Source organism: Taeniopygia guttata, chromosome 2 (genome assembly GCF_048771995.1).
Source record: "Taeniopygia guttata chromosome 2, bTaeGut7.mat, whole genome shotgun sequence".
In the NCBI taxonomy this organism is placed as follows: domain Eukaryota; kingdom Metazoa; phylum Chordata; class Aves; order Passeriformes; family Estrildidae; genus Taeniopygia; species Taeniopygia guttata.
The window spans coordinates 91,007,045-91,034,508 of record NC_133026.1 but is presented as its reverse complement, the minus strand read 5'-3'; the positions used below and the strand labels follow the sequence as shown (position 1 = coordinate 91,034,508).

General features: G+C 36.8%; 1 protein-coding gene across 2 annotated transcripts in view; it reads left to right on the top strand.

Annotated features, from left to right (window-relative positions):
• LOC100232083 (dynein axonemal heavy chain 5) overlaps positions 1–27,464 on the top strand; it is a 152,233-nt gene that overhangs the window by 38,638 nt on the left and 86,131 nt on the right. For both annotated transcript variants that reach the window (XM_030265831.4, XM_072924432.1), the window contains exons 34-45: positions 93–221; positions 2,219–2,418; positions 2,522–2,675; positions 4,910–5,176; positions 5,374–5,502; positions 5,900–6,115; positions 7,698–7,844; positions 9,387–9,559; positions 12,431–12,609; positions 19,883–20,070; positions 21,259–21,453; positions 27,237–27,371. In XM_030265831.4, the coding sequence (XP_030121691.4) occupies positions 93–221; positions 2,219–2,418; positions 2,522–2,675; positions 4,910–5,176; positions 5,374–5,502; positions 5,900–6,115; positions 7,698–7,844; positions 9,387–9,559; positions 12,431–12,609; positions 19,883–20,070; positions 21,259–21,453; positions 27,237–27,371 (2,112 nt within the window). The remainder of the gene's footprint in view (positions 1–92; positions 222–2,218; positions 2,419–2,521; positions 2,676–4,909; positions 5,177–5,373; positions 5,503–5,899; positions 6,116–7,697; positions 7,845–9,386; positions 9,560–12,430; positions 12,610–19,882; positions 20,071–21,258; positions 21,454–27,236; positions 27,372–27,464) is intronic.

Genomic DNA, 27,464 nt, shown 5'->3' with positions numbered 1-27,464 from the left:
TTGTTTAACAGATGCAGTGCAAAAGTATTTAATCATTCTAGACCTAAAATTAATATAATTTTTAAAAACCCCACCCCTATGGACTTTTCTAGGCAATGTTGTCAAGACACTGGGAAAAAATTGCACAAGTAACTGGGCATCACTTTGATGTTGACTCTGAAAATTTCACTTTAAAAAACGTAATGGATGCCCCTTTATTAAAACATAAAGAAGATATTGAGGTATATGTACTTTTCTGTTTTGTTTTGTTTAGTTGTTTTTTTTTTGTTTTTTTTTTTTTTTGGTAATTATTAACTTGTGATCTGGTGCTTTTGAAATCCTGTTTCTAGTCAGCTTTGTAACATTAAAAAAATTTAGTTTAGTTGAAGAAGTCCTTTGAAAATGTGGAGTTTGGTAGTTGGTGTTGGCACTGATGGTTAGTTTATTTCCCTTTTATTCTGGAGAATTAAATATGTAGATGGTATTACACTAATCCTTCCATAGAAGGACTTATTTTGTCTTAAGAGTAGTGTGATTCTGTCATGCTTCTGATTTAGGGTCTGCCTACTTATATATATTTTTTCTTCCCTTTAAATGCCTAGCCAGAGTGAAAAAACCAGTTGCTGTAAGACTGATCCTGTTAAGTGCTAAAAGTCCTTGGAACACAGTAGAAGTGGAGGATATGGGATTAAAGGAGAGTGAATTTGTTTAGTATTTCAAAAGTGACCCTTCATGTGGGAATCCAGGGCTTCCCTCTGGCTGCCCTGGAAGGCCTGGAATCCTGGCAGGGAACCCCGCTATACAGAGCCCTGAGAGACACTGTCTCTGACCTCTGTTCATGGAAAAGAGTTTTCAATCTTACAGGATGAATTACAAGCTCTGAGTGTTTGATATAAGTAATAATTAAGTGTGGCACGGGTGCAAAAGTAAAATTTTAGGATTCTAGATTAGGGATCCAAAAGGAATAAGATGGAGGAAATTGGGTGTGTCTTGTCCTTTTTCTCCTTCTACATGCCCTCCATGTTTCACTGTAGTGTTGGCATTTTTCTGTTGATTTAGGCTGGGGACACACTGTTCAACGTAGATGATAGATATTGGCACATTATTGTAAATATAGCACACGTAGTTTCTGGTATATAATGTTTGTACCATCCCACTGGGGGCAGAGCCCCACACGCTGCCCTGCAGGACAGACCTGCGGCAGGGCAGCAGAACATGTTAGAGATAAGCAAGAATAAACAACCTTGAAACCAGCACAGATGAATTATGGCTTCTTCTTTGGCAACAGGGCAGAAAGACAGAGACTTTCTACAATCTCAGAATCATCAATACCACAGATTCCGTCACCTTCACAAGAGCATGGATAGATGGGAAGGCATATGGAGCATGTACAAGCTGTAAAGCCATTGTCTCCTCTATTTTGGGGACAGAAGTTATCTAGCAAGTGCCTTAGCTTCACGCTTGTTAGCTTTCCCAAGAAAAAAGCATAGCTAAAACTAAAGAAGTAAAACCCCAACAGTTTTTAACTTCAGTTCCATGGTCGCTCAGCTAAATCTGTATTATTTCCAGAGTAGTAACCTCTTTTGTCTTGTTCCACAAATGAGCATCTTTAAAGCAAAACCATGAAATAAAACTTCTGCTGTACCCAATGCCCAGACAAGAATTTCAGCCTTTTGAAAGATTTGAAGTTCCACCTTACACTTCAGGAAACACTTTAAACCTGTGATAGAATCCAGTGTACTACTGAACCAGAATTTGGGATCCGGTCTTGATTATTTGATCCTTTTCTCTCTGATGCAACAACAAGGTTTATGACAGTCCTGTCCTCACTGTCTTCAAGAAGTAGCAGATAGGCACATTGTCAGTCTACACGGTTCTCAGAATATTTATTGGTTTTGATTGTCAGTGTTTATTTTCGTTAAACCCCTCTGTCAGTTTATTTGATTTCAAATATTAATACATGCAGAGAAACAAATTCTTCCTGCAGATTCACTGATTCAGTGAATTTTGTGTGTGTAAGATGCTAATAGTAGTGAAGATGGTGTATAGCCCATTAGATGTACCTGTTACAAGTAGTACTAGAATATAACCTTGTTTGAAATATAATAACTTTGAGGTGTTTCAATGTATATTTTCATTAGCCTGAATTTACACTGAGATCTGGATTAAGCCAATACATTTATAAGTGTTCTTTATAATAGCCTTAGATGAATGTAATTTACTATTTATTTTTACACAGGATATCTGCATCAGTGCTGTCAAAGAAAAGGATATTGAAGCAAAACTGAAGCATGTCATCAGTGAATGGAGTACTCATACTTTCAGTTTCAGCCAATTCAAAGCTCGAGGAGAACTTCTTCTGAAGGGATCAGATACATCAGAGAAAATAGCTTTGGTGGAAGATAGCCTCATAATGCTGAGGTCACTGATGAGCAATCGGTACAAAACCAAATAAATGGACATATTGTATAAATCTAATCAACCCCCAGAGTAAACAATGATTGTCTTAGGTTCTTCTTCCCTTTAATTCATGTTCATGCAGGTATAATGCACCGTTTAAGTCCACTATACAACAATGGGTTCAGAAGCTGACCAGTACTGCAGAGATAATTGAAAACTGGATTACTGTACAGAACCTCTGGATTTACCTTGAAGCTGTGTTTGTTGGTGGAGACATTGCCAAACAACTACCTCAGGTATATTTATATATGATAATAATATGTTGTACCAGGAGATAAGCCACATCACAGAGTTTATTTGCCAGTGCATGTAACTCATATAAGATTTCTAGGCTGTGCATGGGCAGTTCAGGAGAAGCTTTGCCAAACTAGGATCTGTCTGGTTAAATTGCTTAGAACTTGGTGAAACCTAAAGGAACACAATTGTTTGTTATTCAAGTTTAAATGTTCCTGTCAGCATGCAATCTTAGTGAAATGGTAAAGGGCCCAGAACTATTTAATGGCACAAAACTCATTTTTCATTTTTGCCATATGTACAAATATCCACTTTTTCCTGTGTGCACATGTTGATAGGCTATAAGCTGTAATAGTAGAATGATGGATTTTGTATTTGATTTCTGTACTTGCTAGGACTCAGTTTAATGAAGTTCCACAGAGAGATGCTGCCAGGCTTGGGAGCTGTACATGTGCTAATCTGTGTGAACCGTTGCAATCTCTTCAAAAGGCAGTGATGACCTTCCAAGGTAGCAGCTGCACAAGAGCTAAGGAGTGATCTGAACAGGAGAGAAATAGCACAAAAAAAAAATCATCCTTTTTGTTGTGTCTCCTAATGAGGGGTTTTCATACAGTTCAGTTGTGCTGGATCAAATGGTGTAACTAAACAAAGCCGTTATTACTGGGAAATCATTAAATAATAATTTATTTCAGGATACATATTTTATAATTAAGGCTTACAATATCGCAAATTAAGATTAATTTTGTAAGCTAAACAAAGCTTTCTCAATTGTTGTTTAAACAACAATTGCTTTTTTTTTGTTCATGAGATATATTTATGTTGTTAGGGTTTATCTGAGAATCAATAAGCAGCTTGTGTAAATGAAAAAATGCTACTAAAGCCTCTTCTTCCAAGGATGATAGATACATGAACCAATATTCTGGAAAAAAAAAATGTAGTGACTGTCTTTGATGAAGGAGGAGAAGGAACAGCTTGGTGGAGGAGTAATGAGGAGTGGGTTTAATTGCAATTTCTGGATGAATACTGCAATAAGTAACTTAGCATCTGGAAATTAACAAGAAGATGAATAGTGTTCAATCAATGTAAATTTATTAGAAGCAAAACATGTTGAACAAATCAAATTTATTTTTAGGATGGGCAACAAGCTTTATGGAGAGTGGAAAAACAGTAGTTGCCATTATTTTGATAGGTTTTTGCCATTGTCTCTGATAGTACTACCAAAAAAGATAATTTTAGCTTGCTGGTGTACAAAATGCAGAAGAGTGGGATACACAAATATCAGTAACCAATAACTAAAATATTGTGTCTGGTTTTGGCCAAAGACACACACTGACAAATTTGAGAGAGTATAGAAGAGGGTGGCAAGAATAAGGAGCTATCCAGGAAGGATCAGGGACAAGAAAAGGTTCAACAAACTAGACTTGTTTGACTCGAAGAAAAGGAAAAACTGAAGTGTGGAAGTGATAAGTTTTTTAAAATATAAGGGCTGTTCTCAACAGGAAGGAAAAAACCTTGTTTCGTTATCTGATTTAACTTAGATATTAGAAGAGAGTCACAAGGATCAAAAATTTCCTGGAGAGGCTTCTAAATCTCCATCTCTGAACATCACTAAACACAAGACAGAGAGATATTTTGGGTATGATCCTGCCTTGTGACAGACAAATTGCTTTGGGTCTTCTTTTGTGATCTCTTCTAGGTCTCGGATAATTTCTGATTCCATTAACATTTAATTGGTTGTAGATGAAGAAAGAGTTTTTAATGTCAATACACCCAGTGTATAAAAATATTTATTTTTCAGCTTCCAGTTTGAGAATTTGTCTCCAGCTACAACACGTGCAATGTACAAGTGGGGCAGCTTCAGACTGTGCAATTGGTTTTGTTCATCAAGTGCTGCTACTAACAGTTTACATGACATTGTATATTGCTGTTAGGAAGGCTACAATTTCTAAGAAATGTGCTTTTTGCATTTCCTCATGTGTGTTTGAATCCTTTTCTGTGGAAAATTTTGGTGCCCAACGTGAAGTAAGACATTTCCAGAGCTATTCCTATTGTACTCTTTTTCTTGCAATTTGAACTCTGGTCAATAATAAGCATGCCTATAAATATTCATACATAAGTCTTCCAAAGAAGACTTTAACAGCAAGGGAGATATTAAACTGTTACTTTGATAGAATTATTTAATTTTTAGAATATGACAGACAAAAGGAAAAGTTAATGCATTTATCATGTACTTCAGGAAGCCAGAAGATTTCAGAATATTGATAAATCATGGCAAAGAATTATGCAGAGAGCCCATGAAACATCAAACATTGTGCAGTGCTGTGTTGGAGATGAGACTTTGGTGCAGCTGCTACCACATTTGCTGGAACAGTTGGAAATCTGTCAGAAATCACTGACTGGCTATTTGGAAAAAAAGCGGTTAATATTTCCAAGATTTTTTTTTGTATCTGACCCTGCTCTTCTGGAAATTCTTGGTCAAGCATCTGATTCCCACACTATTCAGGTACAAGTAATAAAGCAATAGTGTTCTTATGGCCGATATCACTAAGTGAAGACTGTGGTGGATTTTGTTGTTTATTTGAGAGAGTTTCTTTCACTTATGGAAAGATTTACAGAGTATTCTAATACAGCATTTAAAGACAAAGTAAGAATTCCATATGAGGTCAGTTTATGGAGGCTTTTCTTCTGATTCTGTTGTAGGCACATTTATTAAGTTTGTTTGACAATGTTAACCGAGTGGGATTTCACGAAAAAAACTACGACCAGATTTTATTGTTTGAATCTCAAGAAGGAGAAAAGGTCAATATTATTGAACCAGTTTTAGCTCAGGTAATGAAAGTATATATTACAGTTTTTCATGACTTGATTTAAAGTAGATTTATGTTTTAGAGGCCAACAGTATTGCAGCATGCTATTTTACTAGCTGAATGAAAACCTCCCAATGTGAACAGCAAGAGCAAAGAGTAGCAGGGACAGAACATTTGTGTCAGTTTGTAACGATTGCTTTACCTGTTTTCTCAGCAGTACTGCTGTGAAGTGCCAAATCCATCACATATCTCTAAAAGGGCAGTGGAGCAGAAAGAGGAAAGGAATCTGCTAAAGATTAGAGAATAACAAATACAGAAATGGGAGTATGAAGGACTGGGAAAACTGTCACGTAGAGCTCTTGCTTCTTGTGAATTATTCATAAAATAATTCTCTAAAAGTACTTTCTTGTTTATTTCAGGGCAATGTGGAATTCTGGTTAGGTCAGCTGCTGGATGGTATTAGGAAAACAATCCACACCATTATTAGACAGGCGTCAATGGCCATTAATGATTCAGAATTTAAGATGTATGAGTTTCAGTCAATGTTTCCTGCACAAATAGGGCTTCTGGGAATTCAAATTATCTGGACCAGAGACGCAGAGAAGGCACTGAACAGTACCAAAACAGACAAAAAGGTAGCATTTAATGAGTCTTTGGGGATTTATTAAAAGCATTGTTTGTAACAGTACATATTGTGAAAAGTTAAAAGTAACATGTAGAAAAAAGCACAAAGGACTAGTTAATTACCCAGAACAACAAATAAACTATCAGGAAAGCAGAATAATAAAAAATGTGTTAAGGGGTCACACCTCCTCATTAACCCCCCAGCATGTGCTTTGGAATTGTTCCTAATCCTGTGGTTTTCTCTGTTGTTTTGTTAGGGAATCATCTTGGGAAGAGGCAGTTTCTTAATTCTGTAATATGGGGAAATTTATCATGTTACTTTAACAAGAGCTCCTGAACTTTGGGGAAGTAACTGTGCTTTGTGGACATTGGTCTACTCTATCCAAATGTATTACATCCTTCAGCTGATGAGCTCTTTTTCTAGGGAAGGGGAAGAATAGAATCTGTGTTGGTTTAATCTCAAACACATGGATAAAATGCTGTTAACAGCCAAGGTGTCATTCCTAACAGTGAATCTATGAAAGAACAAGGACAGAATGTGAACTAAAGGGTTGTAATCCACCATTAATCAGGAATACAGAGTGAGATTGAACAAAGAAGGAGTAACAACATGCTACCATAAAAGCAAATGCAGGGCAAATTCCGTGCTGTACTTTGATACTGCATGAAAGTAAGGGCTTAGACTATGGAGAAAACCATGTACTGCTACATTTTCTGCACTGTTCAAAGTTTAAAAAGAGCATAAACCTGCTTTTAGTCCACTCTAGTTTGTAGAATAACTAGGTATAAAGATTCTTTTGCATTTACAAGAAAACAACTTTTGTGGTTTTTTTGGGCTGAACTGCATATGTATGTTTGGGGGGTGGGGAGATTATTTAATTCTCTGTTAGTTTTAACAGTGTTTTTAGCATTTTTTTTCAGCAAACTGGGTGAGTTTTAGGCTCTGCATGTATTTACAGAAAGCTGGTGTGATTGTTCTGTCACACATTTGGCATGGGGTATAAATGAGCTTCTCTTTCTTAAATATCAGTGCTTTTTTGTTGTGTACATCACTGGCAGAGGCTGTGATTTATGTAAGTCTTAGACTTATTTATGTAAGTCTAAGACTCATTTATGTAAGTCAGTATTGTATAGTCAGTATTTGTGGAACTTTGTAACAGATCTGGTACTGCAAAATAAATTATTATTTTAGTGTCAGCATCTAAAATTATAGTAGGTTTCTAAACCTCTTCCCCCTAAAGCTTGAACTAATATATTCTACCCAAAATCGTTGACTGATGGTTTTGAATATATGCAGGGAGGCAGTCAGTTGAAAATGTAATGTATAATAAAAGGAGCAAGTCTTGGAAAAAAATCTTATGGTGTGACCTGTTCATCAAGATATAACCTTATTGTACTCTGTTGGGTAGCAATGCATGAATGGAAGGCAGTCTGAAAATCCAAATTTAGGATTTCAAGCCTAATAAATACAAAGCAGGATATGAACATTATAACCTTGGATATTTTCAGATTTTTTTTTTTAAATTTAAATTCTAAATATTGGAAGAAAAAATTGTGTTTATATTAATATGATCATTCTTGCTTGTGGAAAAGGTAATGCACACAACAAATCAGAAGTTCTTAGAACTTTTAAATTATTTGATTGACATGGCAACACACAATCTGAAAAGAATGGAGCGGACAAAATATGAAACTTTAATCACCATTCATGTGCACCAGAAGGATATCTTTGATGATTTGGTAAGTTTTGGAAAACCATCAAGGGAACTTTCTGTATGGATGGTCTTGCACATATAAAATAATTATAAGTAAATCTTAGAATCTATTCTCTTTGAGTAGCTCTGACATTACTGCTGTGATAGAGCATATCAGATTTAGTTTGATTTAATATAGATGTGATACAGTGAGAAGGGTGAATTTTTATATAGGCGTGTTCATAGGTTTAGATTTCAGTTCTTTAAATGTTTGTTTATACATGCACAAATTCACTGTGAGCAAAAGAGTTTAACTTTTAAAATTAAACTATCCTCTCGATTTGAAGATTTAATGGATTATTTGATTGGAATGTAAATGTAAAAAAAAACCCTCCCTGTCAATCTTGTGATTTCTGATTCAGCCTATGTGTTGATGTAAGGTAATAGTTATTCAAAGGTAAAAGCAGTGAGGCTTCATATATTTGAAGAGGATAGCAACAATAAATATAACAGATATTTCTTTTTTTTTTTTTTTTGATAATTGAGTTGCATCAGGTTTCCTTTAGATAAGTATGTTGAATAATGAAAGAATAATTATAAAAATGGAAGTAAAATTACTTCCAAAAGTCTTTAATGATGCAAAGGCTAATAATTCAATACTGATTGCTTAGTTTATGCATATATGTTAGGAAAATAAAAATTAAGTGCATTTGTAAAGAAAATAGGAAACAATAAAGAAAAGTACTGAAATCTAGAAAGAAAACTGCTGTCTCCTAACATAAACTTGGGGTTTTATCCTCTGCCTGTATTTTTAAATTTATCTTCATAACTTTTCTTAATTTAATGTCATATTATAACAAAACTATGGAAAATTGTTTAAATTTGTAGGTACTGTATATGAAATAAAACGTCAGGAGAAAGTTCACAGCTGAGGAAAGGGTTCTTAAATTGTATATGTAATAATAGCCTTCTCGCTTAAAACATTCTATTCTGTTCTCTGTTAAACACATCCTTTAGTGATTGAGATAAAGGAGAGGGAAGTGGCTGAGATTCCAGAGCCTCCTCTACACTTTACACTGTGTTTGCAAGGCCAATAACCAGGCCTGTAAGAGGCCGGTGGTTTTGAGATCTAGTGTCAATAATAATGAATCTATTAATTACCACAAGTCTGGCAAGTCCGTACTGAAAAATACAACCCCAAAAAACAAGCACTCAGACGTCTATACAATGTATTCAAATACTGCGCACAATTTAGTATTTCTGTGAGTAATGGTGCAGTTAGCATGCAGGACAGCCAGTATTGTTCATTTTTTATGTTTTCCATGACTGCTTTTCAATATCTCTGTAAGACATAATTCATAACGTCTGTGCCCATATCAGAGGAAAACCAAAGTGGACAGAAGGTTCAGAGCATGTCATAGACAGGTTTGAAAAGATAATTCTGGATGTCTTGGCTCATGACAGATTCTGTGCTCATTCTTCAAGGTCATGAATTTATATTAAGTAGATTTTTTTTTTCTGTATGGAATTTAAGATTAATTTGTTACTGATTAATTTCTGTATTAATGATTTTTCTTTTCCATAATAGGTCCGTATGAACATTAAATCTCCATCTGATTTTGAATGGCAAAAACAGTCTCGATTTTATTTTCTTGAAGACTTGGATAAATGCATTATCAAAATCACTGATGTAGAGTTCACCTACTGCAATGAATACTTGGGCTGTACAGACAGGCTTGTTATAACTCCCTTAACTGACAGGTATTTGTAAAAGGAATGAAGTGCATAGTATCGGAGCTAAGATTTAATTCCTTTGACTTAATTCTTTTGACTTTCATGAGTCAGAATTACTTAGAATTACTTAGATTTATTACAATGCTGCAATATCGCTGATGAACAGCAGAGGCCAGTGCTTATATATTCAGCTATCTAAAGCAGGTTAAATTTGAGTGTTTGCTTGAGCTACATGAGCTGTGATGAGCATGACAAAACTTAGCTGTTCTCAAGGTAAATATGCCTGAACACCATACACTTCACCAGCCTAAACTGAGTCAATCTAAACACCAATATATTGCTGCTTTCAATAAGCAGGTAGTAGCATGGGAATTTGGAATTGCAGCAAGTGATTAATTTGAAGTCAACCTATAGGAAAAAGCAGTAACTCAGGACATAGCATTGCATAAGTAGTGCCAGTATGGTTTTAAAAAAGGCCTATGGAGAATTGCAGGAATACAAATACTGAAAAGCTCTAAGGGCAATCACAAGGAGAAATTTTTATTGCTTGAGTGTTAGGTATACAGCACAGTATAAACTTCATTAGATGCCTATTTTCCTTAAGGGCTTTGTCAGTGCTTCAGCTAGGCAAGAGGCAGATATATTTGCTATGCCAGAGCTTGTTCTTTTATATGTGAATATGAATGTCAAAATCAAAATACTTTGCCTGTTCAGTCATTTATAGAATTATAGAATGGTTTGAATTGGAAGGGGCTTTAAAGATCATCTAGTTCCAACCCTCTTGCCTTGGACTGGGATATTTTCTACTAGACCAGTTTTCTCAAAGCCCCATCTTGAGTTAATGTTGGAATTGTCTTTGCATTCTTTGTGCTACTAGATTTTATTTATTAATGAAAATTCAGATTTTTGCCTATTTCTGAACAAAAATTATTCCCTGTGAGCTATTTAAGAGAGCCAAATCTCTGCATGTAGATACCTGGCTTTTGATAAGTAACACACATTTCCCAAATTCTATGTTATGCACCCTACTGTTCCTGTGTTAGATAGAGGTTTGTTTGAAGCAGTACACATACAGTTGGTTAGTGGCTATGGCAGCACTAACACACTAAAAATGATTTTACCCACCAGGAGAGCCAGTATCAAGAAAGTGTTCAAAATTTGTTCATAGAACTAAAAGGCAGCCAGGGAAGGCTTATGGCACCAAGCCTGCCAGAGTTCAAAAGGCATTTGGACCAAACTTTCAGGCATGTGGGGTGGTTTTTGGGTTTGTCCTGTGCAGAGAAGGAACTAGACTGGAACTGGACGTAGGATATATTATGATTCTACAAGGTGCTATGTCACACAAGATTGAAAATGAGCACAGGGTGACATGATTGAAGAAAACAAACTTTTAAAATTACTTTAAACTATAATAATAATAACAAAAACAACAGAAAGAACAGGCAAATCTGTCTTTGGACAAACCTGGAAGAGCCAAACAAAGCTGCAGGGATTGGAGGCGACCCACTGTCACATATTGAAAGGGTATTTGAAGCAGAGATCTTTCCTAATGCTAGCAAGGGAAACTTATGTTTCTAAGCAATGTTGCACACCAACAGATTTTATTCCCCTTGTGGGCTTTTTCCATTTTAGTATTTATAATACTTCTGCGTGGAATTGTCTGATCTTCTGAAATATTCAGGTAATGGTGTCTTTGTTCCATTAATCAGCTTGGAGTCAAGTCCTGTTTGACTAATGATTTCATGTTCAGAGAGATTCCCTAAGCAAGTGATAAATACACACAGCTGCTAGTACATTGCATTGAGATAACAGCGCTGAAATTAAATGCTCCTGCAAATCATATCAGACACAGTCCATGTCATGGCAAGCACCAAAAATGGAGGGAAAGGTCTGCATAGAACTTGTGCTATGTATTCAGTTTTGTCCTTACCTCAGTTTTCAGTAGTAGAATTGTTAGGAGTGGTATTTTTTATGTGTTAAATGACGACTTGTTAACAGATCACTGAGTAATAAGGTGATTAAGCATTATTACTGCTATTGTATTAGAATGAGTATTTGTTGATTCTGAAGAAATCATACTAGGTGCTATCATTTGGGATTTTTTTCCAGTGCCCATTTTATGTCCCCACATATATCATAAAGCTAGAGTTTTACACTGCTGAAATGTGTTTGATGTGATTTTGAGGCATTGGAGGTTAGAACAACAGGCTTCCTCCTTACACGCTTCAGTAGCCTCCACACAATCTGGGAAGGCTGAGACTTAAACTTGAGGATCTCAACCCAGGGTGGAGGCTGAAGCAGAAGATAATCATAGGACTCATGGACTCCTCCTCTTTCTCTATTGCCCATTGCAATCTCTGCTCTCATCCATTGTCCTCCTGGAACTCAAAACCTTACGTGACTGGCAGCACTGCTGTGATTTGGCATGCTGCTATGGAAATGTTGAGAACAGGAGGTACTTCCAGCCTCTGTGCCTTCCAGATCAGAGAGCCCATCATGAGTACTCTGGAGACACAGAGGGAGGGGGAAAAGGCAGAAATCCAGTGGCTCTGGGTGCTGCAGAATAAGGCTGTGATGAAGGAAGTATGATGGTATGACAGTCTGAGAAAATCACAGTACTACAGTATTTTGGTATTCAGCATTTAGAATTGGCCTGTGTATTTCCTGGGCTATTGCAGTCATGGCTGTGCTGGATGAGTGCTTTTCTGCAGGTGGAACAAATCTGGTCCCGATAACTCAGCTTCCCAGTGTGCAGGGGGGCCTGAGGACACATCACAGGGAAATACATTTCTGCCCCCTTCCCCAGCTCTGGATAATACTTCTGTTGTGGTTGCATTGATGGACTTCAAGTAATTAATAGACGGGAAAGTTTCACAGATCTGTTTGTTCTGTCTTTAGGTGTTACATCACCCTGGCACAGGCCCTGGGCATGAGTATGGGTGGTGCACCAGCAGGACCTGCTGGGACAGGGAAAACAGAGACAACCAAAGACATGGGCAAATGCCTGGGAAAGTATGTTGTTGTTTTCAATTGTTCAGACCAAATGGACTACAGAGGACTTGGTCGTATCTATAAAGGTAAGACTATACCTGCTTTATTTTTTTTAGAGTTGTAAGGTTTTGCCCCTTTGGTGTAGTGAGTTAGCAATGATGTGGAGGGCATTTTCACCTCTGTTTCCTCTTATTTCCCAGCACTCATCAACTTTACCTGATATTTGATTTTTCCTTTCTTTCTTCTTGCATGTTTTCCAGTACTTTTTTGTTTGATTATTCTTCAATGGTGTTTCTCGTCTGTCTTCTTTTCTTTCTCCCCTTTTAACCCTTTCTACTGTCTGATGGTTTTTCAATGCCTCTATCCTACCCCTCTCATGTGGAGAGGATTTCTATTGATTATTTGCTATTTTTTGTGTTGAACAAGGCTATCAAATGTGAAGCTTAATGATGTTGTGCAAGGCAGGGTTGTAGTGTCTTATTTAACTATAGGACTCTCTTGAAGCCAGGAAAATGGCACAGTGGCCAAACTCTGATAACGCTTCATGATTAGCAAAATTGTGAATTTTGTTTTGCAAACAGTGATTAATGATCGCAAATGTGTTGATTTCATCATAATGATCTTTTTTATCATATATAGCTGCATTTATATATGGACTGGCCATATATAAACCAGAATGCCACCACTTTCTGTGAGTGGTGGGCTTTTAACTGTAACACAAGGTATCAGAAACAAAATTTTCACTGTTGTGATATCTCCTGAAGGCTAAACTATAACCTGGGGATAATATTTAGTTTCCATTAAGAAGCCAGTGAAGCTGGTCATAATATTTTAAGCAGAGGAACATTTCTGAGCTAGAAACTGAACCATCTAAGCATATGAATAGCTTCAGTTAAAGTCACAAGTTTCTCAAAGCACCTCTTGTAACCCCCACAGATTTGGGCCAAGTTTTATTTGCGCATCTTTTATCATATGTGCAGACCTTTAACATCACAGGTTTATTTATTTATTTATTTATTTTGCTCATTATTATTAGACAGAAGAGGCCTGGTATATCTGAGTATGCTCATAATGCCAAGCACAGTCATCTGCTGTACCTGCAGTCATTAGTTTGTAAGGGAGATGTCAGCCTTTGTTTCTCCTTGCATTGGGTTTGATGTCACCTAACTGTTGTTATCTTCTGCTCTGTTCCTTTTGTGAGAATATTTGTATGTCTTTATGTAAACACCTCTTTTCCTGACTCCATGGTGATTTCACTTCTTTGTATTAAACTGTTTGTGACTCATTTCAGTTCAGACACCTATTTTTGTATCCTTGCTTTTTTTTTTCTGTCTTCTTATCCTGCTTCTTATCTTGTGCACTTTGGTAACTTATCCTTTCCCATTTCAGACTGAGGCAGTAGTGATCATTACAGCTTGTAGTTGCTTTCTTTTATTAAAACTGGACACAATTTCTGTGTCTAAAAGCATAAGTTGAGTTTTAGGGATCAGTTTTCTTTTTCTGTTGTTTTTTTTTTTTTTTTTTTTTTTTTTTTTTTAATAAGCTGACCATTTTCCATGTAGTATTTTCATCATATGCTTCAGAAGCAAAGTAATAGTGTATAGTGTATCCTTCTCTGGCTGCCTCATTTAATGGCAGGCTGATGTTCAATATGAGCTAGAAAAAATATTTATAGAACTCATCTAATTGATGCTCAAGCAACCATGATGCCTGTGACTGCTTACTTCAGTAAATTTGCAAGTGGGATCATAGCTTGCTTCTCTGAGAATTTGCCTGAGAATTAGGTAATAGATCCAGCTGAATAGAGCCTGAATAGGGTGGGTTTTTTCAGCATTCATATGGCTATTTTGTATATGGGAGTAAAAGTAAGATTCTGTTCTTGTATAAGCCATTGGTGCTTTCATTTGTGAAGGGACATTTGAAGTCAGTTGTTTTGGACTTAGTTTCACTGCTTGGAAGGGCCTGACTTGCAATCACCTTTTTTATGTCTTTAAAATATCTGCAATTTCTTGAAGTGTGGATATACTGAAGTTAAGAAGGAAATGAGCACTTTTTGATTTCATATAAAGGGCAAAGGGAGTTCAGATAAAAGTTCTTTACTGCACGTTAGGTCTTTAATGGAAAAAAAGGATTGTTCTTCTCAGCTGTAGAAGCACTTCAATGTAGACTGATAAGAAAGTTCTCATTAACACACTGCATATTTCAGTGGTCACAATGGGAAATTTTTTTGGAATTCCACATTTGTTGTAGGCTTGGTGCTCCATCACCAGAGTTTCCAGACCCAAACTTTTCACATTATCTGGTGCTGTGGGTCAAGTCATTAGCAGGTTTAACAATAAGGAGAAAAGAGGCAGGGAGAGGTGGTGTTGTCCTGTCTGCAGGCATATTTCCAGACTTCTGTAAAGACAAGAAGTTTCATCTTTAGAAAAAATGAATAGAAAAAGATAAGATAACTAATATAGCATATATTGTATACTATAAAATTATGATTTGAAGTTCTTCTGGTTGGGTCAGAGATGAGGTTTGGTCTCTCTGTTTCCCTGTTTCCATCTGTTTTGTTTTTCTGTGTGACTCAAAAAATTCATAGGCAGATGATCTAGTTGATATGTTCAAGGCCTGGACTTTGATCTTTGATAGTTTTGTTTTTTAAAATTGAACCAAAATGTAGATTCAGATGCAACTTGTCACCTCAACTGGACCAGAGGTAACCTGAGAAAGTACCAGGGATGCAAGTGGGAAGATGAATTTTCAAGTTTTCTCTTATATCAAATTCCATGTTGAAGTTGCCCATGAATAGCAAACCAGAGATACTTCATCACTTTTCCTGAAAAGAGTGGATACCCTTCCAAAAACATTTTGCCTGTGTTTGCCTGTGGATGGTGTGGTAGATAAGGGACAGGCGAACGGAAGACCACGGGATGTCACGGAAAGATAGACCCCTCCCCCTCTCTCTTCCCCACGTTATCTATTAACCCCTGAAGCCCCAGAAGAATGTAGCCACACCTGCTCTGGTAAATTTCCACTACCCGACTAACCCCTGAGACCCCCCCAACCCCCCTCTGACGTAGCAAAGACCCTTAAAACTATTTAAACCCACGAGATAGGATAATAAAGGCTTTTCGACCGTCTGCCATATTGGTGTCTGCGTGTGTTGATTAGCCCGAGCAGCCTGGAGAGACCAGGCTGCCGTGCTGCCTTACCTGAACCAGGTCCCTGGTTGTCCTTTATAAAGGCAACAGGATGGATATAAAAGTTATGTTTGCTTTGGTTCTCTTTTCTATAGTTACAGTCAAGCAATTCCAGTCTTACCTGAAGAAACTTTTTGTGATTTAGTATTTAATGCAATATTTAATGTAAAATTTTATATTTATCTTAATTCAGAAGGTGAATACCCAAGTGTGGCATTCTGTAAATTCTTTCAGGACCAATGATTACTTTTTAGTTTGCTGCTTCTGGGTTGCACTTTGGCTAGACAGAGCTTTGTTTCAGTGACATTTCCATTGCATTATATCACTATAGCTCTACTCCTGTGTGAAACCTGGGGGAAAAAAATGTGCAAAAATACATGGAAGAAGACATGACTCTGCATTGCAGATATGCATTATATATTGCATGGGGCTAGCAGCTATTCTGTGAGATTCTTTCATCATTTGAGAACCAGGTTTTTAAGATGTCTGTACTGATGGAGGCAGGGGCATTGCCATATTTTTTAGATATAATTAAAGATCTCTTTAGTCCTGTAATTTATTTGCTGCTTTTATTCCATTTCTGTATTTGACAGCCATCATATGTTCAGCATGGGGACAGAATTTAATTCACAATATGAAAAAATTACATTGTCTCTGAGCTGTTTTGCAGCTGTTCGTTTGCTTGCTGTTCCTTTGCTTGTGTGTGTGTTTTTAGCATAGATAGGTATTTTCTTTCCTTTTTCAACCCCACCAGAATGAAATAATTTTGCAAGAACTGAGCTTTTCAAAGCTGTGGGATATTGGCTTTGTCTGAGAATGAGGTTTCCTAACTCCATGCAGCAGGTGGCATTACAGAACAAGTGAATTTCTTTTTCCTTTCCCAAAGTAAAAATTATTTGCTCAGAACTGAACCTCACCATTCAATAGAGAAATTAATTTCAAAACCCTTTAAGATACAGACCGTAAGTGTAAAAGACAATGTTATACAGAACTAAGTTTCTTAGTTAGAAACTATCCAGCTTTAGAGATTTTTCTTGTTGCATCCCAAAGATATTTATGTTTAATAAACGAAGTAGAAAAAACCCACTATTTTGGTTTTTTTTTAGGATGGATCCTAGAAGTCATGTAACTTATTACAAAAGGAGTCAAATTAATTAAACAAAAAAATCTCTGCAATAAGTTTTTTTTTTTTTTTTTAATCAGGGAGCAGCAAGAATGGGGCAGCTCCATGAGGGAAGATGAACCAGGAGTCCAGGGTGATCAACACAAAGGCAGGGGCAGGGACTTCACTCAGCAGAGCACAGTCCCACAATGCCTAAGCAGGGCAGGCTGTTGACAGCTTGTTCCCATAAGCAGTCCAGTGCCATCAGACAATGTGAAATGACCAGCTGGATACAGGATTCATCTAGGAAGTTTAGTCAGAAACACCACGAGGCAGGACTAGGGGTAACACTGTGGAGCTGTGGGCTCCTCCAGAAAGTTCATTCAGCAATTCAGGATGAGAAGAGGTGGGACTGTGGACAGCCCTGCACAGAGTACAGTTCTGACCTGCCTGAGCTACAATGGAACTCCTGGACTGGAAGACAGAGTTTGGATAGAAGCCTCAGTGTAATGTAAATTTTAAGGAATTTAGAGATTTTAGAGGAGCTAAGATTTTAGTTAGAGATAAGCCTTACTATAGTTAATTAAATAAATTAGTAGGCCTTGATGAAGTTAAGAGTTAATAGTTAACTAATTGATTGCTTGTCAGCACAATGTTTAGTTAGCTGGGTTTATAATGAAGAATATAGAAACTGACAAATATCTTTTAGGAACATAAGACAATTGTGGGCCTCCTCTGTTCCGAAACCAATTGAAGACAAGGAATGGGAGTTCTACCAAGAGTTCATTTGTCATATTTGCATTGAAAAGGTAGAAAGGTCAGAAGGAGGAAGACTTCATTTACTTCCTTATTTCGGGACCCCTCCCCATGAAAGGGACCACCGACCCATTTTAAGGAACAAACTACGCAGGCTTAATAGATTTTAAAATTATTAGCATATGAAGCAAAGAATGGGATGTACCAAAATTATGCATATGTATTTGTATTTTGGTTATTCAACACTTGTATGGATAAAAGGACTCTGTAATCACCTGGAAGGTACGGTGTGTATTTGGGAGCTATCCCGCACGCTGCCCGGCGTCGAATAAACATACGCTTTCTAACTTTATACTGTTAGGGAGATTTTGTCTGTCACAGTTGGATATCAGTACTAGATCAATATCCATATTTTTAAAATAAATCATCAGGAAGGGCTGTTGAGGGCATCCAGGGCCCAAATATTCCTCACAAAAAGAGAGGAACATCAGTTAAAGGACTTGATGCCTCACCAATGAAGTCAAGGAATGTTGTTCATTTGTTTTCAAAGACAGAAGGATTGAGTATTTCATATTTTAAATTTGGTAACTTTTGATAGAATTACTACAGTCTTTGCATTATTATTGCATTGTGGTATTTGTATATATTCTACTTGCTTTTAATTTTTTTAATTAAGTCCATGTAACTTTTAATCCTCTTCAGATTCTCTTCCTTTGGAATATCTTTTTTCCTTATAATATCATAGAAATTAATTAGAAGCAGTTTAGGGAAAGGTTACATATGGAATTGAGATAATTTTTGTGGGAGATCTGCAGTATTGCCCTGACTAAATTAAGCCTTAAGAAGCTAATTTTGGTTGTACTACCACTGCTTTTGACCTGGTTTGACTCTAGTTCTTTTCTTCCAAAATTGCATGGGTAAAAAAGACCAATTGATGCAACATTATTAAAATAATTGGTTAAAAGGCATGAAAAAACAAAAAATTAATGTCAGAAAAGAAACATAACAGTGGCATTAAGGGCACTTGGAGGAACATCTTAAAGGGCAAGAGAACATCAGATGAGGAAAAGTAGAGGGAAGGGAAGGGAAGAGAAGTAGCATATTATGAGAAGAACAGGCTGAGCAAAGGCAAGAGAAGGGAAAAAAAAATTAAGAATAATGAAGACAAAGTGAAAGAATATGTCTTCATAGTATTGTTATTGATTTTTGAATACTTTCTCTTGAACTATCTAAAGCTCTTAAGGAATCAACTTTGCACATAAACCAGACATAGATTTATTTTACCAGTGCTATAGACATTGCCATATAAAGTATGAGGATTCAGGGGAGCTCTGGGCATGGTTATTTGACATTGCAAACACAAATGCCTTTTCTTGGACATGTGCTTCATTTCTGCATTTAGTACTGTCTTCAAACTGCTTAAACCAAGCTGAGCTCCACCACTTCTGAACACTTCTAGATATGGACTCAGGCAATTTGAAATACTAGTCCAATGTGGTCTTTGGGAAGGGAGGGATGGCATCCATGAAGCTCCTGCATAGACTTACTAGCCTTTGTCTCTTTTGTAAAAGGGGTGTAGAAAAGCAGGGAATTATGTAGCTTTCCCTCTACTGCTCTAGAAGGCTGCCACTGTAGACTCTCCTATTTCAATCCTGTTAGCATGATATAGAAGAAGGAGTACTTGACTCTCCCAAAAGCCATTAATTTAGTTATGTTTGTGGGTACTACTGTCTGTCTAGAACTCCAAGGCCTGTTCCATGTAAGAATTCTAAATCTAACATCAGATTCTTTCCTCTCTCTTCAACAGTAGGATATTAATCTCCAGTAATTTCTCACCTATTGTTATAGTAATATAGTAATTTTTTACCTAATTGTTATAAAATGCTACAATGCTTCTGTCAGAAATGTAATGGTCTCCATTTGGTTTTGTGCTTTTTATTTAGGTAGGAGTTTCTAATGCTTGACAACTTCATCCCCTGCATAGATGAGTTTCCATACTCTATGCACATTTGTGCTACTATATGGTACTGTATACAGTATTAACACTTTCTGCCTAATGGTTGCTGTAGAAGTCTAGGATTCTTTGTAGAGAAGTTTATGTATCTTTCATTCAAGGAGTGATACTTTTTCTGAGTGTCATTAATGCACAACCCAACTAATTTTGAGTTTTGACTTCTCATTTTATTCTGTGTTCATGTTCTCTGCTCTTCTCATGTTAAACTAAGTTGTATAGAACATGTTCTATTTTGTAGATAAATTACTCTTGTTTAATCTGCTATTTTAACAGAATTTTTCTCTTTTTGATTTTCTTAGGTTTAGCTCAGTCAGGTGCATGGGGTTGCTTTGATGAATTTAACCGCATTGAACTTCCAGTTTTATCAGTGGCAGCTCAGCAGATATATATTGTACTTCAGTGTAAGAAAAAAAAGAAACTTCAGTTCACTTTCACTGATGGTGACGTCGTTGACATGGACAGAGAATTCGGTATATTTCTGACTATGGTATGTCTGTAAATGCATGTAAATGGTATCATTATAAAAAATCTTTTCTGTTCCATTTCCTATTGAAATTTCCCTGCTGAAATATTGTAACTGCCTGTTAGAAAATAGTTAATGAAACTTGAACAATAATTTGGTAAAAATTATATAATGTTCTCTTGTCCATATTTTTAACGGGATCTTAGGACTTGAGGTATGCATTTATCATTAACTATGTATTTTAAGGACTTTTTTGTTGAATATGTGACAGATTGACATTAAACTTAACCCTCTCATATTTTTAGTCAAAATAAAACAGAATTGACCACTGCAAGGACTACTGTGGCTGGTCTGGTCAGTATTTTACCACCTGTGAAGAAGTTTTGACCTCAATCCTAGAAGACAGCGTGAGGGAAATCACTCTCACTCTGGTTCACTGGCCTCCTGAATTTATATCTTTGGTGCCTGTGGACTGCTTCTAGCAGTGCAGGAGGCAAAGCAGCAGTAAAGTATAAGAATACCTTAAAATCATGTTTTTATCTCTCCTTCCTTAGCTACCTACATACCCCCTCAAAATGGAAGCCTTTGTCTTTATTTTAGGGGGTCCTACCTTTGGAAAAGTGTTAATGTTATCACTGTAATTTGAAAAAACGGGCAAATAAGTGCCATACATAGGCCATGGGGGAGACAGTTTGGAAAGAGCTGAAAGAGATGAAAGAAGTTATCACTGCACTGCTAGTGACTACAGTTGTCACAACTGAGCCGTGCAGTACTCATATGAATGACTTAGACATCTTCAGAGAAAGGTCAGATCCATTAGTTTAAATTATACTCAGTAATGGCTTGCACTGCTTGACTGGCTTTGCGCTGAAATGGTCTGGGAATGCTCACAGGGGACAGTAACCTCCAGCACTGGAATACTGTCAAGACTCTGAGGTAGTAACCATTTAAAAGAGCTCCAGCAAGATCTGTAAGTGGCTGTCTGTCTAACTCTTTTAGTCTTGGACATCTCCAAATAACGTGTGATACCCCATACTTCATGAACTGCGGTATTGAGTCAACTGTGCACTGATGTGTAATTGTGACATGCTCAAGTTATCCTTTGTAATTTTGTGTGTGCTCCTGCATTTGCTGAATGGTTAACAGGAAAGACAAAACTTCCTACCCTGTATATTCCTATATATTGTTTGTGTTTATAAATTGCATTTTCAGAACCCCGGCTATGCAGGACGACAGGAACTTCCCGAAAATCTGAAGATTCAGTTTCGCACGGTTGCCATGATGGTGCCTGACCGTAGCATTATTATGCGAGTCAAGCTGGCAAGTGCTGGTTTCCGAGACAACCAAATCCTTAGTCAAAAATTCTATACACTCTACAAACTCTGTGAAGAGCAGTTATCCAAACAGGTAAAATAAATATTTGTCCAACTGTAAGCTGTCACTGGAAGGATATGGAGATGATATACTTTCATAGAATATATAATTATTTTTGCACTCATGAACCTATACATTTTTTAGAGTTTTCAAGTTCCAGAAACAACGTCTGAAATTATAATGGTTTTTTTATTTTTCATTTAGTAAATTGAGTAAATTGAGTAGTATAGGAAGTTTGATTTGTGATTCTTAAATAGAGTGCAGATACTGGAGAGGTTATGAGGAACGGTGTATATTGCTGTGCTGAACTTGCAGAGGGCACAGTTTTCAATGTCTTCACTTATGAAGGCCAGGTCTATTTCAGAGGCAGTGAATTTGTAATATAATTGTAAATAACTATAGAACACCTACAAGGCTCTGTCTTGCTTAGTGCTACTAGAAAGAGAATATTGCTGTTCTATTTGGGATGGGGTGATTAAGTAGAAACAATTCTGGTTCTTTCCTTTTGAATGCCCTATGCTGGCTGTCCAAAAAAGTGTCTCATTGAGAAATCATACGAACAGTAGATAAATTGTGGCTCAAATGCCTGCTTTGGTTGGATAGTGATGAACCCATGCTAATGGACTACTATACTACACTACTATGTATTATACTTTAATATACTACTACATTATACTATTTTAATTTTAGTTCTATACCACATATTTATTAGTGCATGGCTTTTGTAAAACTAAGTTATCTTATTGCCTCCATTTGTGTGGTCAATTTTTGTCCAGGACATGATTCCTTCAGCGTGAAAAAGGTACATAAGCAGGCATCAGAAATTTGGCCTTCTATCTCTGCAAAGGTGCTTTGTTTGTTTTGTGTTGTTACAGGTGCTGGAACTGGTTCACCCTTGGACAGTGTACTTAAAAATTTAATGCACATACTCAAACAAAACCTAACTGTACAAAACTTATTTTAACTATCTTAAGGGTGTACAATGTTTTATACACAATCATTACTGAATCTGTACAAAGAGTGCAGAGGTTTCTCTGTGCAGTTTGGTCATTTCTTTAGCAGAAATTGCTCTCTGGAGCAATTAGGAGATTCTCCATTTATCATGTGACTCAACATACTGAAGCATATAAGTAAGTCTTATCAGTTGGCCTAGGGATCATAGGAACTGCCTGCAGGACTCTGTGAAACTGTGTGAGATTCCCACTGGGAAAACTCCAGTGCCAGTTACTCAACGCTTTGTTGTGAAGGCAGGTAGCTCAATCACCTTGTCTCAGATCAGTCCTTTGCCTTGTATACGCTGATGCTAGCAAGGGAGTTCCTTGATATTTATGAAAATTAATAACCAAGTGCTCTGGGTGTGCACATAGGCACAGCCCTTACACTTAGCTACATCACAATTTTATATCTGCATCTTATGCTTATATCTCTCTTATAACTTAAATTCCATAAGTCTTGCTGAGAAAGCTATGATGTCACTGGGAAATAGTCTCCATGCATATTTATAATTTCTTCAGGACCACCTAAATTTTCTACAGCATCCATCAAAAAAGCCTGCTGTAGTGATCTTCCTTCTAACCATTTATATCATATCATGGACCACTACACTCAGTAACATGAGCTAGAAAGCACAGCTTTCTCCAAGCCCATGGTAGTATGCTAGTTTGTCCTGCCTGTGCCTGTTATCAGCCCTTTGGACAGTCCTTCTCTTGTCTAAATCCATTCTATACAGAATATAGAATATTTAATATACTATATTAAATCAGAGAAAAAAATATTTTTTTCTCTGGGACTTCTGGAAGTGAGCAGGTGCTATACCTCTTCTCGAAGTGAGATCTGCTAGAGCAGGTGGCTCAGGTCCTTGTCTAGATGAGCTTTGAATATCTCCAAGGATAAACAAACACTGCACAGACTCTTTGGTCAAGCTGTTGAAATGTCTGAGCACCTTGTCTAGTCAACATTTTGTGTGTGAGGATGTTATCAGAGACAGTGTTGAAATCTTTTGGAATGGCTCTGCCCTGCTGTGTTGCCCTTCCAGTAGATATTGGAGTGTGTCAAGCCCCCAGTGAGTATCAGGGCTTGCAAAGATGAGGTTCTGTTGTTGAAAGAAAGATTCATCAGCTTCTTCTTTATCAGGATGTTTGCAGCAGACATCTGCCACAAGGTTGTTGAGCCCTCTAATTCTGACAAAAATTCTCTCAACTGGCTCCTTAGCCATCCTAAGGGAAAATGTTCCCACTCTTTCACTTTGAAGGGCAATTTCCCATCTCTTCATCCCGTCTTGTCCTTCCTAAAGAACCTGTATCCATCCATTGTACCTATGCCCCCACATTTCCTAGTTTGACTGTAACCCTGTACCTGCACACAGAGCTGTAATTATTCCATTTTGTTGTCATGTCGCATGCCTTGGCAAACAGATATTTAAATTAGCACCTCCTTTTGCTGTGAGAGCTTCTGCCACAACACTGTTCTCTTCACCTGTCCTGATCTGTACACATGCACTTGAGAAGGGTCACTTTTCACCCTGTTCCACCATCCTTGACATCTCTCTTGTCCACCACAGATTGGATCTTCTGCTTCTCAGTAAGGTCCACCACTTCCTCCTTTGAATGTGTGTTGTTATTGTAGTAGTAATGAAATAATTTGAAACACTTGCTGAATTTTCTTGTAAAGTGTGTTGTAGGTTGGGGAATATATCTAATATGTGATTATATAGAGAGAGATCTAATGAGTTTGTCAGATTAGATATGGGAGTCTCATGAGCTGAACATATTTCTAAGACTACAGTGGGACACAAATTGTTTCTGTGTACTCAGAAAACTGTAATTGTAAAGTACAGACAATCTTTCTTAGAGGTGTATTTGATGAGACATTAGGAAGAAATTCTTGATTGTAAAGGATAGTGAGACACTACAACAGGTTTCTCAGTGAATTTCTGGACTCCCCATCTCTGGAAGTGTTCCAGGCCAGGTTGGATGGGATTCTGAGCAACCTGGTCTAATGGAAGGTATCCCTGCCCATGACAGGGGATTTGGAACTAGATGATCTTTAAGGTCACTTCCAAACCATTCTGTGACTCTATAATTCATAATCTTTCTTTCCCTAGTAGAACTTATTCATTAAAATTTTAATGGGAAATTTGAAATTCCAAGTTAAGTAATGCTGGGTTTTCCAGGCAGTTGACTGGAAAGGTCAGGGTCACATAAAGAACCAGTGCAATAGGAAATGGCAGAACATTGCCTGCTTTCAGCAAATGCAGTATATCAACAGAAGGAAATAAAGCAAACAAGCATTCACCAGCTGAACTTACTCCACAGAAAATATAAAAGGAATGTGCTGGAAGAAATACATGAAGTCATCCAGACATTTTACACACCCAAATGCAGACTCTGCAGAAAGAGGAACTCTGACTCACAAGTAGCCAAAGGCACCCTGACGGACTGTCATCTCCTTCAGTAAAGAAAAACAATAAACAGTAAAGTAAAAGAATAGTCCTTAGCAAATGTAGGAAGCCCAAGGTGTCCACAAGACTCTGAAAGAGTTATTCTGACAGAGTTCCAAAGGTGAATTTCTTGGCTTTGTTACGGGTCTTCTTCCCTAGAACCTCCTTCCACAAAGCCTCACACAGCTTAGAGAAAAACAGAAACTGAAAAGAAAAATCTAACAAAGCTTCAAAGCAAATGAGGTGATAATCCCTTTTTGAGAATCATCTCTTTAAGGTGCTTTCATATGGAGTAAACCTTTTTTTTTTCTTTTCTATGGAGCAAACTCTGCTTCTAGTAATGAGATTTTTGTAATTTCATATTTTTAATTCTTTCTTTCAAGAGCATCAGCTATACCACTGCAGCTATACCATTTTGCTCAGGCACAATCTTTAAAGAATGTTGTTAAAAGAAGTAGCAAAGAAATAACTCATAATCCACACTTGCCAATAAATTCCAGCTCTTCTGTGCCATTCCCAAAAAACAAAGCAGTTGTAAAACTAGAAAACAGATTAAGTTAAATAAAGGATAGTCACCTTGAACAACCCATCATATAAGTCAGTTGGAATGCACCAGAAGTTCTGTCTTTAAAAGTGATTTAAGCTTATTTTAAGTTTTCTGGTAGGTACAAAACTACTTCAAATTTAATGAAGGCATCACTTCTGTAGAATCACAGATTTGTGTAAGTTGGAAGGGACCTCTAGAGATCACCTTGAACAGCTTCTTGCTCAGCACATTAGAGCAGATTGCTAAGACCCTTCTTGAGTTTTGAATATCTCCAAGGATACCTGGATACTCTCTGGGTACCTTTTCTGTGTTCAGCCACTTTTATTGTGAAGAATCTTTTCATTATGCAAACTGTTGCAATTTCCCCTATTGAAGATTTTGACATTGCCTCTTTTCCTCCCACATAGTCATCATTTGGTGAACTCATTCTAGTGTGTCAATGATGGTCATCTAGCATGGAGAAAAAGAAATATATCAGTGCACGTCATGATTCTGGGCATTTCACTAGGACATGCCATTTACTAAATGATGATGAAGTCAGGTGACATCTGAGTTCCTCAATGTCCCACTGAGTTGTTAATCTTTTTGTGTTAATGTTTCCATCTGCAAATAAGATTTCCTGGCAGTACGTGGCTGTATATTCATACCTAGATTTTTCAAATGATAACAACTTGGCACCTGATTGAATAATAGAAAATGAGGCAGAGCACAGCCTTGAGGAATCATTCATCTACTTTTCTGGAGGAAAAAGAATTCTTAGTTAAATAAGTTGCTATTAATATTTGTCAGTGTTCTTAACATTTTCTATTGATAGATAGGTTGCAGTTTCCCAGGCAACGTGATCCAAAGTTTCATTTTTGTTATGGTCACAATGTTTTCTCTAAAAGTTAACCCAAATCCCCCTTGCTGTAATTAAGCACATTACTTACTTAATTTCCTTTCTATTTCTCCCATCTTCCTCTTTACTGGTATCTTTTGCATATTTAAGACTTTTATCATTACTCATCCTACATATTCACTCTTCCTACATTTACAGTAGATTTTGTAATACTTTTTCCTGAAACAGTATGTTTTCTAGTCAACTGATTGCTTTTTTTTTCTTTTTTCCTTTTCAAATTTCTCTTCTGTAGGATTCATCTTCAAATGTGGAATCTAGATTTTGGTCACAGTATAGAAATGTCAACTACAATAGCAATATATTTTTAATTGTCCTAAAAAAGACATTTATCTTTTTATTGCCCACTAAAATTGCAGATAATTCATTGTGAGATCAATCCCATGTCAGATATTTTCCTGCAAAGCTTTGTGCACCTGATTTTTTTCTAGACTCAATGAAGAAGAGCTGCTACTCTTTATTAATGGAGTTGGTTATTACCATCTTTAGTATTTTGCACTTGCCTTTATTTAATTGCATCACACAAAGATAATGTATTGAATTTCTCTTGGTAATTTTGAACTCTAATTGTGATCTAGTTCACCAGTTTGGTGTCATCTGCAAACCTAATCAATAAGTTATTTCTTGCTGAAAATTCTGGGATTTACACAGTGTATTGTTCCAATTTATCAGCCTGGGAAATAAAGGTGAGCTCTGTATCACCAGAATATCATCAGTTTCTGGTATGGACATACAACACTAGAAAATATATTCAGGATTTGATAACAACAAAAGTGGAACTCTATTTGAAAAGACAAAGAGCTGTGAATTGAATATTATTGAAAAGTTCTATAACATTCATTTATTTAGTGAATTTAATTTTCAGTCCTCTCTTGTTTTTTGTTTTGATCTATTTGATCTTTGTAGTTCCACTATTGTTTGTGCTTTATTTCAAGGTTCACTATGACTTTGGGCTTAGAAATATCCTGTCTGTTTTAAGAACACTTGGAGCAGTGAAAAGATCTAATCCCCAAGAGCCAGAGAAAACCGTTGTGATGAGAGTTCTGCGGGACATGAACCTCTCCAAACTGGTACTGTAACATTGATGACTTTGCCCAATAGAGTATTTTGTTTGCATTTTTAAGGGTTTTTATTATGCACTTTAAAAAGCTATTTTTCTTCAC